Raw genomic sequence first — 16602 nt, 5'->3', positions numbered from 1 at the left:
TTTTCTTAGTTGTGGCTTTAGGTCACCATATATAGTTTTGTGCTGTTGCAGCTAGAGAACTTGATTAGTTAAGGCAACAGGAAGTGGACGCCGTTTTGTGTAAAATTTCTGTTAAATCATAAATTGGCTATTAGTCCACTCTTCTGTGATGTGCAACTTTAAAAGCGATACCACTATATCTTTGCAAAGTTAACAGATTGTTTTAATGTGTTTTGGCTTTTGCAGTATCCACTATTGGTGAAGTGTTACCCTTATTGTACTTCCTTTGTATACTTTGCGACTTCTTGATCAGCCATGATGCTTTTGAAAAGCAAACATCCCTGCGGTAACTTTGGTGAGGCTTGATTTGGAAGATCATTAGTGATAATTTTGGTGAGCATGGGTTGAAGAAAGTGTCCTTACAAAACCTTAGATTTTTGTTTTTTGTAGATGCTTTTAACTTGCCTTGATCAAAATAATCTAGCATTTGATACAACCAAATGGGCTATAGGGTTCTTCTTTTGCTTTTTTCCTTCTCTCTACTTAATTCAAAACAACTTTAAGAATTATTTTTACAATGACAAACAGGCAACTAAAAGACAAATGGCAATGAAAAAGAAGCCTTCTTGGTGGAGGTACTTGGTACCTCTCAGTTGCCTTTATGCTTTAAACCAGGGGTCTCAAGCTTAAATGAGCTGTGGGCCACTGTTGGCGCTGTCATCTCATTGGAGGGCCACTTTAGTGTTCAAGTAGTACAAAAACACAAACAAGAAAACACCCACAAATATTTCCTCACTCTTAACTGAAGCCTTTCATTGACCATTCATTGAACTACCAAAAAAACAAATTGGTACTCTCTTTCTGGCCAGACACGTGACAGCACTTCTGTTATAATTTTGTTCGTATTTAACAAAATAAGAATACAGATGTAAGTGTACACATTAGTTTTTGACTGCTAGTGAAAATTGTTTTCTCTACAAATAACTCTCACTGAACTAACACAGCCAATCCCTCAACATGTTTGTACTCTCTGCTCATATTGCCTTCATATTAAGTCTTTTTTTTTTTTTTTTTGCTTTTTAAAGAAATTATTTTAACATTGCACTCAACAACAAACATCTCCTCCCTAACAAAATAACTTCAAGGGCCACATTTTATTATATTTCTTCGTGGCCACAAGTAGGGGTGACGTGGGCTGCAAGTGGCCACCAGGCCGTGACTTTGAGACCTCTGTGTTAAACTAACATGGCTTTAGATAAGGCCACCTGTTCTTACCCATCACTACTTGTTGATAATAATGTCTTAAGTGATTGCTTGGTTGGCTAATTAACAGCAGCTTGGAAAAAGAAGTAGCAAATGATGACATTTGGCTCTCATAATATGCTAATGTCAACTAGATGTTGGCTACAGACACTGGTGGTTTATGTCTGCGTGATGGTGATATCAGGCAGGTGTTGCAGTTGTTAATGGTCAGTTTTATGTCTCGTATAGTTTGTTCTAGAGGCTGAACTGCAATTCTACTGATTGATTATAGTACAGACATGTCTGCGTGGGCATAATGACTACAATGGCAGGATTGATTTTATTTATTAAAGTAGAGGTTACAGTCTCTCCTCTCCTCCTCTTTTCTCTTCTCCTCTCCTCTCCTCTGCCAGATGGCTGCTCCTTAATCAAACTCTCGTACCTTAGAGAGGTAAACACATTATGCTGCCCTGATTACACTAGCTTGGTGAAGCGTACAATGGAATGTGCGTGTAGGCTTTGCATGTGCATGACGGCTAGTGCATATGTACTTGTGTGTATGGACAAACTAGACAGGGGTGGGGGGGCTCCTATTAAGAGGCGGTGCTGTGGGGTATACACTTGGGAACCTTCAGTCTTACAAAAAGCTCCCGTCCAGAAGGGATACACACAGGGGAACAGAAATTGTTACTCAGCATAAAGATCTTCAGTTATTCTCTCATTCTCGGACAGTAAACAATCCCCCGCCCACTGTAGCTATGGAAACACTAGCTGCCGCAGGCCCTCATATGGCTCCACTAGTCTGTTCTACACTGTGGTATACTATAGTTATCCCTGCCAAGTATTGAGGCAGGCATACTGCTGTCATACATTCCAGCAAATGCCATAAAGGGTCCTGTCATACAATCCAGCAGATCAATAAGCCCCTGGGCTTGATGTCACACAGTAATATATGTCTAGCTGTGAAAACACTGACATCGAGGCAAGCCATGTAACTTGCTTTGGCAAGGGGAACAAAGCAGAGTGGGGCTGCAGTGCTAATAGTCTGGCAACCCGATAGTGTTAGAGGCAAACACTACGGTTTTCACAGGACTCAGCTGACAGAGTGCCGAATGACTGCGGTGTGGCTCTGCACGTCTTGGTCTCTGGAAATTCAGAGGGGGGAAGAAAGCAGTGTTACATGCTGCTAAGTTATAAAAACAGTCTTGCACTGAGAAAACCAAGCTGCTTTAGTGTTATTGACCTTTTAGGAGGGTGCAGAAAATTGTAAGCGGGTCATATTTGGAGTAGAAATGTAAAGGAGGTGAATATAGAATATGGACCCTGACAGCTTCCGTCTCTGTCTATAAAAACCAGGAGCAATTTCCTACATGGCTGAAAAGAAAATCCAGATGAAAGAAATGAGAATGATTTTATTTGTCCTTTTGTGATTCATTGTCTTTCTAGTTACTGCAGAAAGTGGCATCTTTCTGAAATCAGTATTTCCTTGTAGTAGTTAAGCACTCCTGGGATATGCTTATAGGTCGAGTCAGTCAGAAAAAATGCTGTATATTTAATTAGCTACAGAGAGGATAATTCAGACAAAAATCACAATACGTTATCTGTTTATCTAATTTCTTATGGTAATTAATGTAGTTTGTATCTCCTTTAATAAAGTTCTTTGTAGATTCAGCTGTATTTTCCGAGTGGTGCAGCCTATATTTCAAGGATGCAAGGGTGAATAGTTGGGTGGAGGTTGCCCGAGCAGTTATTCTTCGGATTTAAGAGATGATGTCTAGATTTAAGTAATTACAGCAAACAGTAACCAGACATTGTTCAGTACTGTCACAGCCAATTCAAACATTTTCTCTAACAAAAAGTTCAGATGTCATCATTTTGTTGAAAAGGAGGACATTATTGTGACATAGTTGCCTTTTCCCCCCTTCCTCTTCTCCAATGATTCCAAATATGGGCAGTGACATTAATAAGTAGAAAATTGGTCTGTTCAGGTGTCTGTGCCAGGATACAGATGAAGACAGTCATTTTGGTTATCAAATTAAGCTTAGATCTAGAGTAGTGTCATTTGACTAGAGTACCACAATGATGTTTATTCCACTGTGGAACACGTAATTAGCAGTGATGATACTGGCCTTTGATGAGGCCGGATGAGATATAGTGAAATCCTTCATGCATTATAATTTGTGTGGTGTGCAACAGCGTAGGCGTCAAGAGAATTAAGACTATGAATATGGATGTTGGGTGAGCATCATGAGAGTAAATGTGCTTACTCTATTGATTAAATCTCCCATCAGTCACCTAGCAGCGTGGTCCCCATCCCCTGTCTCTCCCCCGTCTATCCTTTCCTCTCCTACATCTCTCTACTCATCTCTGTCAAGGCGGGCTCAGTGGAGTGGTTAAATTGTCCATAGCGCGTAAACGGTCGTTTATAAAAGTCGACAGACGTGGCGGTCGTTTGCTGAAATTAATTACCCCTCGAAGCCACAGCAAGCATGGGCTCTAGTCAGTCAGTCACGGTCCACCACCTCACATGCCCTGTACCTGCACAGAAAGACAGAGAAAGAGAGGGCTGGAGAGAGCCAGGTAGACTGGCATTATTTTTTGCAAGAGTGCAGTGACTGAAGGACGGGGATGATTAAAACTGGGAATGAATTATGAGTGATATATTATTCCATAAAGTGGAAGAAGTGGAGGTACAAAATCGACCCCCTATATTATGTTGTGATACCACAACAAAACACAGAAGACATCTTGGTATTAATCCAACTTGTGCACTTTTTAATTGTGAAGTACCACCCCGTGTGCATATATTACTGGAGCAAAAGATCCATGGGGAGTTTTGCGCTGACACAGCCCAGGAAGATAATGTGATACAGACCACAGTGACGTGAAACTAATCAGAATGTGTTCATCTTCAGCAGGAGTAACTTAATGAACTTCTGCAGTATCTGATGCAACACTTCTCTAACATTAATAAAAGCTTCATCTCCTGTCTGATTTGCATAATTGTTAAAATGAATCCACTGACGCGCTGCTCTTTTTTTCATTTTTAATAAAATGATGATCTGTGTTAAAGTGAGCCATCCCTTACTGTTGAGATGGGAGGGGAGAGGGAGGGAGAAGAAAAGAGCATGGGAGGAGTGGGATTTGCAAAGGGGCCTAAGGTGATTTGTCACAGTTTTGATTCAGTCATGTAATGAAGCATACACTGTTGTACAAGGGGTTATTGGTTTGAAGTGATATTTCATATGGCCTTATGGCAGTGGAGATGGTTTGGAATTTTTCCCATATACTGTAACACAATCTCTCCACTAGCTTGTCTGCCTGTCTCATTGCCTGAAACATGAACGTGTGTCCTCTGTTCTTAATCTGCTTCTTGCTGTTGTCCATTTAAAAATGCTGTGCCTCATATTTCAGAATATTTTTGCTAGTGTCACTTGCTATCATAGATGCTTAAGTAAAAATACTTAAAGTTGGTAAATGGACTGGTTCTTGTATAGCGCTTTTCTACTCTCACTGAGCACTCAATGCGCTTTACACAACTTGTGCATTCACCCAATCATGTGCATTTACACAAGCACTTATCTAAGGTTTTTAGTGCTTCTATCTAACATTCACTCACATTCATGCTCTGATGGATGCATCGGAGGGCAACATGGGGTTAGTATCTTGCCCAAGGATATTTAGCATGCAGACTAGAGCAGACTGGGATTGAACCACCAATCTTGCGGTGAGTAGGTGTCCCGCTCTACCAACTGAGCTAGAGCCATCCCATTATTTGTGTCGTAGAACTGAAGATGATTTCCTGATTTATTTAGAGGTGCTGTATGTGATTAGTTTCAGGCTGAACATTACATTAGGATTAGACTACCTACAGCACAGTACAGCTACTGCACTAACAGAGTCATGCATTCTGTCTGTCAGTACTTCTCCAAAGCGTCGGAATACTTTAGATAAGATCTTACATTACTTAAAATTCCATGTATTTGGATTAACCAAATCTAACAACTAGTATCTGTTATAAGAAAGACTAGAATCTGAGCTAGTCTGAGCCGACACTGCCCCAGTAAGCCTACAGGCATTTTTGCTGGTTAAAGACAAGTGTTGGCTAGTATCATCCTGTAACATTTCTCAGTATAAACCCAGTCAAAGCCAAAATGACTGTCAATACATTCAATATTGGTGTAGGAAATAATTATTAAAAATTGCATTTATTTTCTTTTTGCTGCAAGCTTTCTCCACATTATCTGACATTACACCAGACACAAAAGAACTTTCCTTGGCAACAAAACAACAATATAATAGCTACATAATGGGGACCCTTGAAATTAGTTTTAAAAAAAAATTAAATGAATGGGGCAGCATACAAGTGTTCTAGCCTCTACACATGTTGAAGAAGGATGACAATAAACACAGTAAAAACTACAATGGTGACTACTGCAGCTGCCAAGATGGTGCCAACCTGACTTGTTGATGAAGGCAGTAAGAGTTGGGTATGGAAATACTTTGGTCATCCACCTCAAAATGCAAAGGGGAATAACTGATCCCTAAAAGGAAATATACAATAAACATTAGGTTTAGTAAAGCACCTAAAAACCCAACTACCTGATTTATTCACAGATTTCAAGGTGAATGAGTTTCAGTCAATATCCAGCAACATCCAAATGATCATTCTCCTTATGTTACTGCGAAGTATGCATTTCCATTTAGGTTGGGAAAGCTGGCATTGCAGTTGTAAAGTCAGCTACATCACAAAGGCTATAATATTTGTAATGGCTCATGTCATATAAATGTTTAAGATAATTTGATGTAAATAACTTGTCCTGTGAGCAGAATCTTAGCATTTAAATGGTGTGCTATAACCATGCCATTCATTTAAAAAAAAAAAAAAATAATAAAATAAAAATAATAAAAAAAAACAATTAAATTATTATTATTTTTTTAAATTATTTTTTTTTGTTTTTTTTTAATCGAGGATTTTATGTTTAGGTACATGGAATAATATGTATCAAATTGGGTGTGAAAAATTGTGTAATTATACTGGTATTGGTATTGACTGCTAAACTGTCATTCCAACTTACAGTAATACTTACAATACTTACAATATACTCTGGTAGCCCATTGACTGAGTTTAGCACTTAATCTTACTTCTTATCAATACTTTGAGGCAGCGTGTGGCTTTACTTACCTCTGCTATTAAAGAAGTCTTTGAGAATGTGGGAAGGTGTAAAGATTCACTAAATTTCAAGACTTGGATATTAACTTCAAGACATTTTATTTGTATATTCACATTATTTACAATTGTATTTAAAAAACAACAACAAATTAATTAGTACATAAAGGAGACCCAGTTGAAATAGATGAGTGGCAAATTAAATCAATGCAATAAATCAGCAGGGAAGTTTTGAATTGCAGGTGAGATGTGTAACTTTTGGTCTTTCCTAGCTGCTACATTAGAGGCTTGAATCAGTCTTTGTGTCCTACATCATCACACAGCAGGAGCAATCTGAGGTATCAGGGGGGAGGAAGAGCAGGTTATTAAACCACCAGCCTTACCTGTGTTTAAGATAAGATAGAACTTTATTAATCCCTCGGGTGGGTTCCTCTGGGAAATTCGGTTTCCAAAAGCACAGCACCGACAGAAGTTACAGTTACAGTTGCCAATTCACTTTCTTTAAAATCTTCAGCAGTACTGACAATGTGCAAAAAACAGTTGAGAGAATGTGGCGTAGATGTAAACACACAATGCCAATGATATCATTTCTTTAGGTCTAATTTCTTCCCCTTTGAGTTCCTGGATTGAGGAAACCGTTTATTCTGCATTCTGTGTAGTCCCCATGTTTGTATCTCAGGAGACTCACAATGAGACAAATTTCCTCATGCTGTGTGTGGCAATTGGATGTAATAGTCCATTTACCACTGTAAATCTGCTGTGTGCGAATACCACTGTGTGTGTGCGCGTGTGTGGTGATATCCTGGCAAGTGTTTTTCCTGAATCCTACCAGTGCAGCTTCTGTAGAGGACTATCATCATCATATGACCTCTTGTATTTTTCCAGCTGTATCTGAACTAACATGTAAGGATTTGACTCTTGTTTTTTCTTCTTTTTTTTTCCCTCACTCTCTTTTGTGGCTCAGTGTTTGTTATACATCTGGTGGTCAGTGATGAGAGAAACGCATCCCTGAGACACAGCATGGCCTTTCCTGCTCCATTTACAAACTGCTTTGATGTCTGTTATTTGTTAAACATTGGACTTGGAAAAATCCTTAGAACAATGTCCTTTTTGTTAAGAAATGCAGATGCAGCAGGGACACATTCAGTCTGTAGAAACTGGCTGAGAATTAGATTGTGCTTATAAGTCTGTTTGATATTAAAATTAAGACAATTAACTGGCGTGAACTTACTATAGTAATTAAGGCTGTCCTGTCACTGGATAAGGTAATTAGGAAGCTTTATTCTGGCAGCGTATGGAGTGAGATGTAAAGATTGTGCTGCTCATAATAGAACTATGAAGTTGTGGAGGAATCAATTCCCTCTCTTTCGTAAACTTCAGTGTCAGCAGAATCTTAAGAATTCATGAAACATTCGGTTGGTATGCTACTGATATTACACACATACACATCCCTTGGCTCCTTGTATGCATTGTTTTTTGGCATTCTGCACATGGTGTTGAATGAATGTGCAACCTTACTCGATCAAACACTGTGTGTGAGAGTCTGACAGGGAATGGATGCTCTTTAAAGGTATACTTACATAATTTCTGCTGCTGGCAGTTTCTCACAAATCGCTTGTTTTATTTCCCCAACATAATAAAAATAGTGATTTGATCATTTGAAATGATTCAAGATTGGACATGATGGAATAGAATTCTGTGAAAACTACCCAAAATTATCTGCTCAAATCAGCTTTCCTTTTAATAAAACTGTTGAGCCAGTTTAGTTTCCTAAACTTGTGAAATTGTTGAATATCTGTTGCAATTTTCTTTTTTTATGATTACACTAAAACAGATCAGGCACATTATGATGATCATTAATGCAAATGCTTTTTTTTTTATTTTATTTTTTTTATTTATACTACAGACTCACCTGTCTGGTATAGAAAAGTGTTCAGGAGTAACTGTTTGCTCCTGACAGTTGATTTTAGAGCAGAAATCTATGAAAGTCTCTCGATTTGGGGATGTTTAAATGGATCATGTCTAGAGACTCCTACGCACACAGCAATAAACTACCCTTCAAGCCTCATTAACATTTTGTTAAACCTGGATTGCATGAATCATCTAGAGCTTCTTTATTATCCTTCGGAAAGTTTAAGTGTTTAAACTGTCTCAGATGCCTTGTTGTTTATGGACAAGTGGTGTTATTAAAATATGAAAGTTGCCATTCGCACATTAAAAAAGACTTTGAGGCCTCTTCCTTTGAGTGTGAGGAAAAAATGAGTGTGAGAGTTGGTGATGCTGCTTTAGCTTGGATAATTTGATGTCCTGCTTGCCAGAATGGTTGCCATGGTTAATGTTACACATGTAATGTAGCAAAGTCCAGCACTGTTAAAGTTTAAAGCAACTATAGTAAATATGACCTTTTGAGCCTAACATTAACAGGTGCTAGCATGCTGTAACAGTAGAGGGATGTCAATGTTAGCCTTCAGCTCAGAGGAATATTGTTTCTAAGCCTCATAGAGCAGCTTGTATGGTTATAAAAATATGTGGCATCATATTTTAACTTAACTTTTTTTCTTTTTAATTGAAGAGTGTGTGTCAAAGCAGGAACCTGTTTTCTTCATGCAAAAGAGAAATCTTGATGGTTTGTACTTGTGCTTAATTGCTTGTCGGCTAATGACTTCAATCTGAGTCACTTGTCTCCCATTTCAAGTACATCATACACACTGTAAGATGAGCAGCCATTTATCTGATGACTTACTACCTTCCAGGATTACTTTGGGTTGAAAAGAATTTGATTTTATGGTTAGTAATAATTTACTGTAATGAATAATCACAGGTTCTTTAGAAGAAATATAGTCTAAAACTAAGTGGTTGACAGTATATAAGCAAATTTGAAGACTAAACCATGCAAAAACAATTCTTAAACATCACCTACATTTGCACAAAAACACAATTGTAAAGATCAAGTTATTTTGATTACCTAACACTCTTATTGTATTGAAATAAATGTATGCACTCCTGATGACACATTTGTTTCAGAAGCAGAGTAAACAAGCTCAATTTGTCAAATGGTTAACAAGGCAGATGAAAGGGATTTACAGTGCTGAATTCAGGCTTGCCTACGGGCACGATGAAAGGTTAGAACTGTGTTGCACACTTTGACTCAGACCTGCATTCACACATCAGTGCTAAGGTAAGACCGGTAAGATTTTCCTCAATTAACTCTTGAAAACCCAGTTAGATCCTAATAAGAGCTTTATTTGACCAAGCGGTTCTGAGGACTACCTGGTGGTAAATACCCACTGGGGAAATTCCCTGGAAACAACAAACCTTTTTAATGTTTGTTTTTGCGTTGCTGAGAGAAATTGGATGTTATAGCTGGCCAGCAGTTGGTGATGCAGCATAACCTCTTCTTTTATTTCCTCGTTATCCAGTTTCACCCTCTGTTTTCTTTCTATGTTGCTTCCCTGTGTGGTGGATGACTATAGGGGAGTTACGTGGAATTGGTAGTGAAGATTTAGAATATTTCATACTGGGTCAAAGTTGCCCTTCATTTCATTTATTGTATACACACTCCACAAACCTTGGACATTAAATTTGTTGTGTTTTTCTTCCATTTTTAAGGACTGTGTTAAGAGCTTTTGTTAACATGGGTAATATGTTGGCAGTGGCTGCTGGAGCTGCATCAGTGTGTTCAACCAGTCACCCTACAATTAAATCTGTACCAATTACACTACGCCTATGTCAGTAAGAACTCATATTTTGTACCTTCTCTGTAGTAAGAGCTAAAAGAGGACAATAAACTGAGTTCTAACACTACAGTGGTCTCTAATTCCTGCATTTTGGACACGGGACACAAGAGAATAGTTCATCCAAAAGTCAGAATTATAAAGTTCTCTGGGTTCAGAAGTGCATAAACTCTGACCTGAGTGTGCTTGGTCCACAAAAGGCTGTAAAGATCATCGTTATCAGTGGTATAGAATTTTTTACCCATCTCTTATATATGGAGCAGTGTTTATGTTCATCCCCTGAAGATGTCTGTACATAAATGTTGCAGGTCTGCTGCTAAGGGCAGTGGGTAGATTCTTGGCATCTTTACTCTGCATGTCGAAGTATCCTAGCGCAAGATGCTGAACTCAATTACTCCTGATGCATACGAACAATGAGTGTGTCTGAATGTTAGGTGTAGAAAAAACAGTCCTTGTTTGTCCATTTCTTTTTGTAGCATGTCCTTATTTAGGCAAGAAGCATGGTGCACCAGCCTTTAGCCACTCTATCACCAGTCTGTTGCAGGGGAAAACTGCATGAATGCACGTGTCTTCACAATTTTGACGTTAAACAGCCCAACACAACAGTTTGTTTCAGGGTGACTTACAGCACCACATATCAACCAGTTACCTCAAGATTCTTAAAAGTAGAGATGGTGTCTGTCTTCCAAATCCAAACTGGAAGCTGGTTCCACAGAAGAGAGGCCTGGAATCTGAAGGCTCTACCACCCATTCAACTTGTAAATATTGAGTATCTAAGGCCACGGGTATCCTTAAGGTGAAGAAAAGCAGGAGCATAAACATCATTTTCTCCTCTTGGGTTTTCCACTTTTGTGAACTATGGGGAAAACAACGAAACAGGGATTGGTTTGGTCAATAATATTTAGTAATTTCAAGGACCATTTCACTTTCATAGTCTTTGGTCGAGAGCCATGTTTCTCAAACATTATGTTAGTAGTAGTAGTAGAGACAAGTGTTGCTGTCTTTACCACTACTGCCAAAAAATACTCTGTGACAATGGGAATAGTTCAACAGTCAGTTTTAGTAAAGTACGTGAAGTTTCCCTTTAAACCAGAGAGGGAGATGCTACAGTATATTTTTAAGGTGAAAAATATAATTTTGGTTATCCAGTTTTGCTTAACTGGTTTGTCCTGACCAGTATTGCTGCTATTATGAAAACCTTATATGGTCAGAAGCTGTTATGTAGGAAAACGGTTTCATCTTCAAAAGATGTTCAAAGAATAAAGTTATATTAGAATTTCAGAGCAAAACTCAGTATAGTTGTTACAGTTTGGTTTTTGCTGAAAATGTGACTTTTTATGACTACAGTGAGTGTAAACTAAGGTAGACCGGCCAAATGTTATTTGAGTTAACTGACCAGAGCAATGACTTCTCTACTCACCAGATTAGCTCGACTTGCTTATAACTTGCACGACTCACTCAAACCTGTGGAGAGTGGTATGAAAAAATTAATGTACATGTAGGCATAGTGACAAATGGCTCTTAGAGGAGCCCACAATATTAATGTGTTTTTGCATCACAGGCTGTAAAGTAGTTTAATTGCCCACAAGAAATGAAGCTCTTATCTAAGAGTTTTCATGTATGCTTTCTGTTCTTGTGCCCCCTCTTTCCACTGCAGTGCATTGTCTGCCAACCCTTGTATCTTTCTTTCTCACAGAGAGCTGTAGTCAGAGGGCAGAGCAGCCTTTTCATGCATGGCTCACTTTGCTTATGTAAGAGCACTACTTAAACCTGGTTACATCACATAACAGGCAGCACTGTGTCAGTGGGTCACTGTGCCATACAACCACTGAACTACATACACCCTCCATGTCGGGCCCTTTTGCTGACATGTGTGAAAGTAGCATTGCTGTGTGCAGCAAGGCATCCTGTGCAGTTTGGAAGGGACTGTTTTAAGCTTATAAGCTTTTATGTATTAATTTATCTCTGCTGGTTATATTAGATAATCTCAACAGTCTGTTTAAACCAGGATGGCATTAATTAATCACGTACATGTAGTGAAAAATGACCATTTTGCTGCTCAATTGTTGCTGCACCTGTAGGGTGCCAGCAGGGGGTCCTCTGTTTTCCAAATATTCTTTATGTATCCTCGTTGCACTCTTCACTCCAGCTCACACCGCCACCCACCTCCACCTTTCAAGCTGAGCAGCCCTTATCGGTCTTTCTTTTTCTCATATTCTATTTAGCACAAACACACTCACAAGGGCTTGGAAGAGGGCAGGACCAGCCACTCCCACTGTTCTATAGTTCCATCATAAACACAGAGGGCGAGAGAGCCAGACAGCGAGAGGAAGAGAGAGAGCGAGGGAGGAGCATAGCTGCGCTGAGCCGAGCCCCTCTATGCCTCAGCACGCACAGTGGAGCAGACGCCAACAGCCACACAAACACACTCCCCTCTCAGTTACATGCACAGTCACACACATACCGCACGCACACACCACCACCTCCACCACCGCTGTTGCCGCCACCACTTCCACCACACACACACAGTGACGGCTGCCAGGCGCAGTGGGAAGCAAGCCGTCAGGGAGTGAGCTTGAGAAGAAAGAGAGGGGAAGAGAAGAGAGTTGGAGGGGGCACCTTGTGGATCAGAAGGGATTTTCCTCTGTGTGAGTGCACGTCTGGATAACGCCATCTGCTTCTTCCTCAGCTAGAGGAGTTTTCACCACGGCTTTTTCTTTTTGCTCATCCTCCACGCCGGGCTTCAGCAGTATCTACCTATCTATCCCCGGAGCTTAACAAAAGAGGGAGGGAGTGAGGAAAAAAAAAGGCAGTCACAGCTTCAGCTCTAGACCACCCTCTCTCCTCCTCCGCCTCCGCCTCCTCTTCCTCCTCCTCCTCTTTTCTCCCCAGCTCCACATCCATGTGTGAGTTCATCGCTGATTTCCCTGTCTTTTAAGGATAGAGAAGAGGACAGCGTGTGTTCTCCAGGATACAGCCGAGCTCCCAGAGGGATCAGGGTCTCGTCTGGTACACAAGAGGGGGAGGAAGAACGAGACAGGGAAACGGATACACAGGAAGAGAGAGAGAGAGCTGGAGAGAGACAAGAGAAAGACACTGGAAAGCAAATTAAGGGGCATGTTCAGGGCAGCACAGAAGAAGAGTGAGTCAAATTTTTAGAGCGGAGTGTGCAGGGAACCGGCAACCGAAACCCAGCCGTTCATCCCTCCTCCTCCTTATCATCCTCTTCTTCTTCCCTCTGCTTTCCCCCCCCCTCTCAGTCAGGCTTTTCAATTCCCTCTATTGTTTCCCGTATTTCTGCTATCCTTTCATATCTTCCTTTCCTCACTCCACACCACCTTCTCCCCAAACCTCTTTCTGCTGCCACTCCGGAATCTCTTTCCAGACCCACGCAAGGAATGGTTCTGTGAGATTCCCTTTGAGCTCTCAGACAAGTAGACGGACTAAAATCTCAAGCACTATCTGTTCTTCTATCCATTCCTCCTTCTGCGCGTGTATCACCTTCACCAGTGAGAGGAGAGCGTTCTCTCTTCATCCCCCACTCTTGGAAGCAGTCATTTAAAGAATTCAGGCCATCCCCTCGGAAGTGATCAGCCTCCAGGACCTTCAACTGGATTCCAGCTACATGGGAAAACGTTTGGAACAGCAGCCAATGTACCCCCACTACACCTACTACTACCCCCACTATCTCCAGACCAAGGTAAGATGGTCAGCAAGGTTTGACTTATTGCGTTTCTGTGTTGCAAATGTAGATCAGCACGTCGTCTTAAAACTGTTGCAAAATTGCACTCTTCAACTCCCCTGTTAAAGTTTCGCCTTCCATATCTTGTATCTCTTTAAATCTTTCCTAACCAGTGTGAATCAGTCCAGAGTGTCGAAGTTGTTGCCCCCCCCCACACACACACACACCTTTGTTGGGTCACGTTCCTAAGTCTGTGCATCAGGATCCAAAGAGTGATTGTGGCATATCTCAGGCGATCATTCTTGCCTGTGTTTTACAAAACCAGCAAACACTGAATGACGGTAAAACGAGCATCAGTGTATATATGCTGGGATTGTCTTGGAACAGAGCGTGCTAAATAGCACTCTGTCCCTTGTTCCCCCATCTGCCTTTAAGCTGGGAGATATTGATGTCACTCAACTGGATTTTTTTTCCTTTTCCAGCTGCGCTGAGTGCTTGACCCTCTCCTCCCTTCTCTGACCCCACCAGCTCCAAGTTCAAGTTCAGGGCAGGAGGCCCATCCTTCCCTCAATCCTTATATTCCCCCCTACTTTGTCCCCCAACCCCCACCACCCTGAGAACTCCACCCTGTACCCCTCCCTTCTCTGGCAGTCCCTAGTCCATGCAACTCACCCATTATGATATGTTGTAGAAATGATTGATGGAACCTGATTTACTTCTCGGATTACCTAGAATGCAGAAAAACAAGCTCAGTTTATTTATTTTTTCCCTCCGCTTTGTCAGTTTGATCCCAGTATTCTCGCGCTCGCATAGAATGCATACACAGAGCATCTTGATAAATTCATTTCACACATGCACGCACTGACATGTACTGGTTCTTCTACCACCGAGAAGGCAGAAAATGGGTTACGAAGGGCCTGATCGATAGCTTCTGCATCATATCACCCGCCATTCCCTCTGTCTGCTCTGATTCGTGTGTGTGTGTGTGTGTGTGTGTGTGTGTGTGTGTGTGTGTGTGTGCGACTGTCTTTTTTTTTTTTTTCTTTCTTTTGTCATGATAGTAAATATGAGGAGTTGGCAGGTTTGCTGCAATATTTAGTAAATATGTACATGTCAGTGGGCAAGAGCGATGGTGAGAGAGGCAATGAAAAAGTGTGGGAGTAGAATGCTATGAGAATAGAGAGATCATGTTACTGGTGGACAGAGTGTGGGAAGAACAGGTAAGAAAATTATTGCTCGGCTGTTAAAAATATGTTGAACTGTGAGCCAAGCAAAAACTGCACGGTGCGATTGCAGGCCAACAGCAACACGTTTATGTGGAGTTCCAGACGCTGTTGGTCGAATTACCCTCCCAATTACCGCTTTCCTGCGCTCATTCTCAGTAAGCATCTAGAGAAGTCTTGATGCAGGTTATAGAGGATTTACCTTAAAATACCCAAATGACTCTCTTACTAACAAAATAAAAAGCAAAAGTGCAAGTGTCCATTTGAGCACAAAATATTGACCACAAAGAATAGAGACTTTAAAAATTTTCTAGTGTTTCTCTTGCGTCTCAAAGATCACAAGTGCGTGTTGGTCTGCTTTCATTTTGTAAATTGAAATGGTTCCACATGGAAGACTTTTTTCACTGCTCGTTAACTTTTATATTGCATGCCTCACTGCAACAAGTTGTGGACAATTACTATACAGCTCAAAGCTGGTGGAGTCCACTAAACAATTAAACTTTTTGAGGCTCTGTATAACTGAAACTGATCAACCAAAACATGTCTTAACTAGCCAAAGTATCAACTTTGAATTATCTGGTTGATCAGTATACTAATGCAGGGATGGGTAGATTTTGTTCATGTTCACATGTTGGGCACATGAACTCTAAGAAAAGGGTCATCTCACAATGACTAAAAGGTATTGTAGTCCAAGGCTTCAATACTTCCAGTTTTAGCAGCTATTTGGCTTCACCATATGAAGTCTAAGATTTTTTTCCTATTTAATTAAGGGATGCGTTTACAGATGACACATGCAGATTGTATTTGCAGCGTGTCGACATTACCCACTTATCTGCTGATCTCAGTGCTGCACACATTCACATCTGGGATCTGTCTGATGTTTTTAAGAGCGTGCTCAAGACGAACAAACAGAAGCTGAGAACTGTTTGTTAATGCACATCTGTGATTTGCTTGTAATAAACGTCTTCAATGATAAGCGCGCCTTTCTGTTTGCTAATTTGCACCAGAAAATTCACGTCTGCTAGTAGAGAATATGAAACATGTTGTTTTTAATTTTCCTTTTAATGGAAGAAACTTAAAGGCTATAGATGGTAATTGTCTCTTGGCACTCTTGTTTATTTTTTTTCTTAAACCGGATGGGGGGGAACAAATTATTGAATTTATCATCTTAACAAACCTTTTTTTTTTTTTTTTTTTGTCAGAATGAGTTTTTGACAGTGTTCATTTTGTGTTTAAATGCTGTGCATTTACGCTTGTTGTTATGATTGAAGAAAATTCACGTTGAACTTAAAAGATTACTTTTTAAATTCTGTGCCGATATCTAGCATATCTGTAAATCTGGAGCCATCAAAATAAAACTGACTGTGATTTGTTGCTTTATTACACCGTACTATGCTGCATGAACACGTAGGTTAGATTAACTTCAACACTTGATGCATGCCCGTTTTACGTGTACAGATGTCACTGTGTCACACTGCTGTGGCTTGTTCTATTATTTATCTCAGTCAGTTCAAGGTCATCTCATTTCTCACAAGTATTTGCAACAGGCATCTGACTGAAACCATCACTTCA

General features: G+C 40.3%; 1 protein-coding gene across 4 annotated transcripts in view; it reads left to right on the top strand.

Annotated features, from left to right (window-relative positions):
* Positions 1-16602, top strand: part of LOC113032772 (RNA-binding motif, single-stranded-interacting protein 3-like) — a 166977-nt gene that overhangs the window by 30358 nt on the left and 120017 nt on the right. The window contains exon 1 of one of the 4 annotated variants that reach the window (XM_026185862.2): positions 13617-13825. The exons of the other annotated variants lie outside the window; for them this stretch is intronic. Coding sequence (XP_026041647.1) covers positions 13751-13825 — 75 coding nt within the window. The 5' untranslated portion in view covers positions 13617-13750. Of the gene's footprint in view, positions 1-13616; positions 13826-16602 lie in introns of those variants that run through there. 4 annotated transcript variants of the gene reach the window in all.

The sequence above is a fragment of the Astatotilapia calliptera genome, chromosome 11 (assembly GCF_964374335.1).
Source record: "Astatotilapia calliptera chromosome 11, fAstCal68.1, whole genome shotgun sequence".
NCBI lineage: Eukaryota > Metazoa > Chordata > Actinopteri > Cichliformes > Cichlidae > Astatotilapia > Astatotilapia calliptera.
Note: the sequence above shows the minus strand (reverse complement) of the source record. Positions and strands in the feature narration are given on the sequence as shown.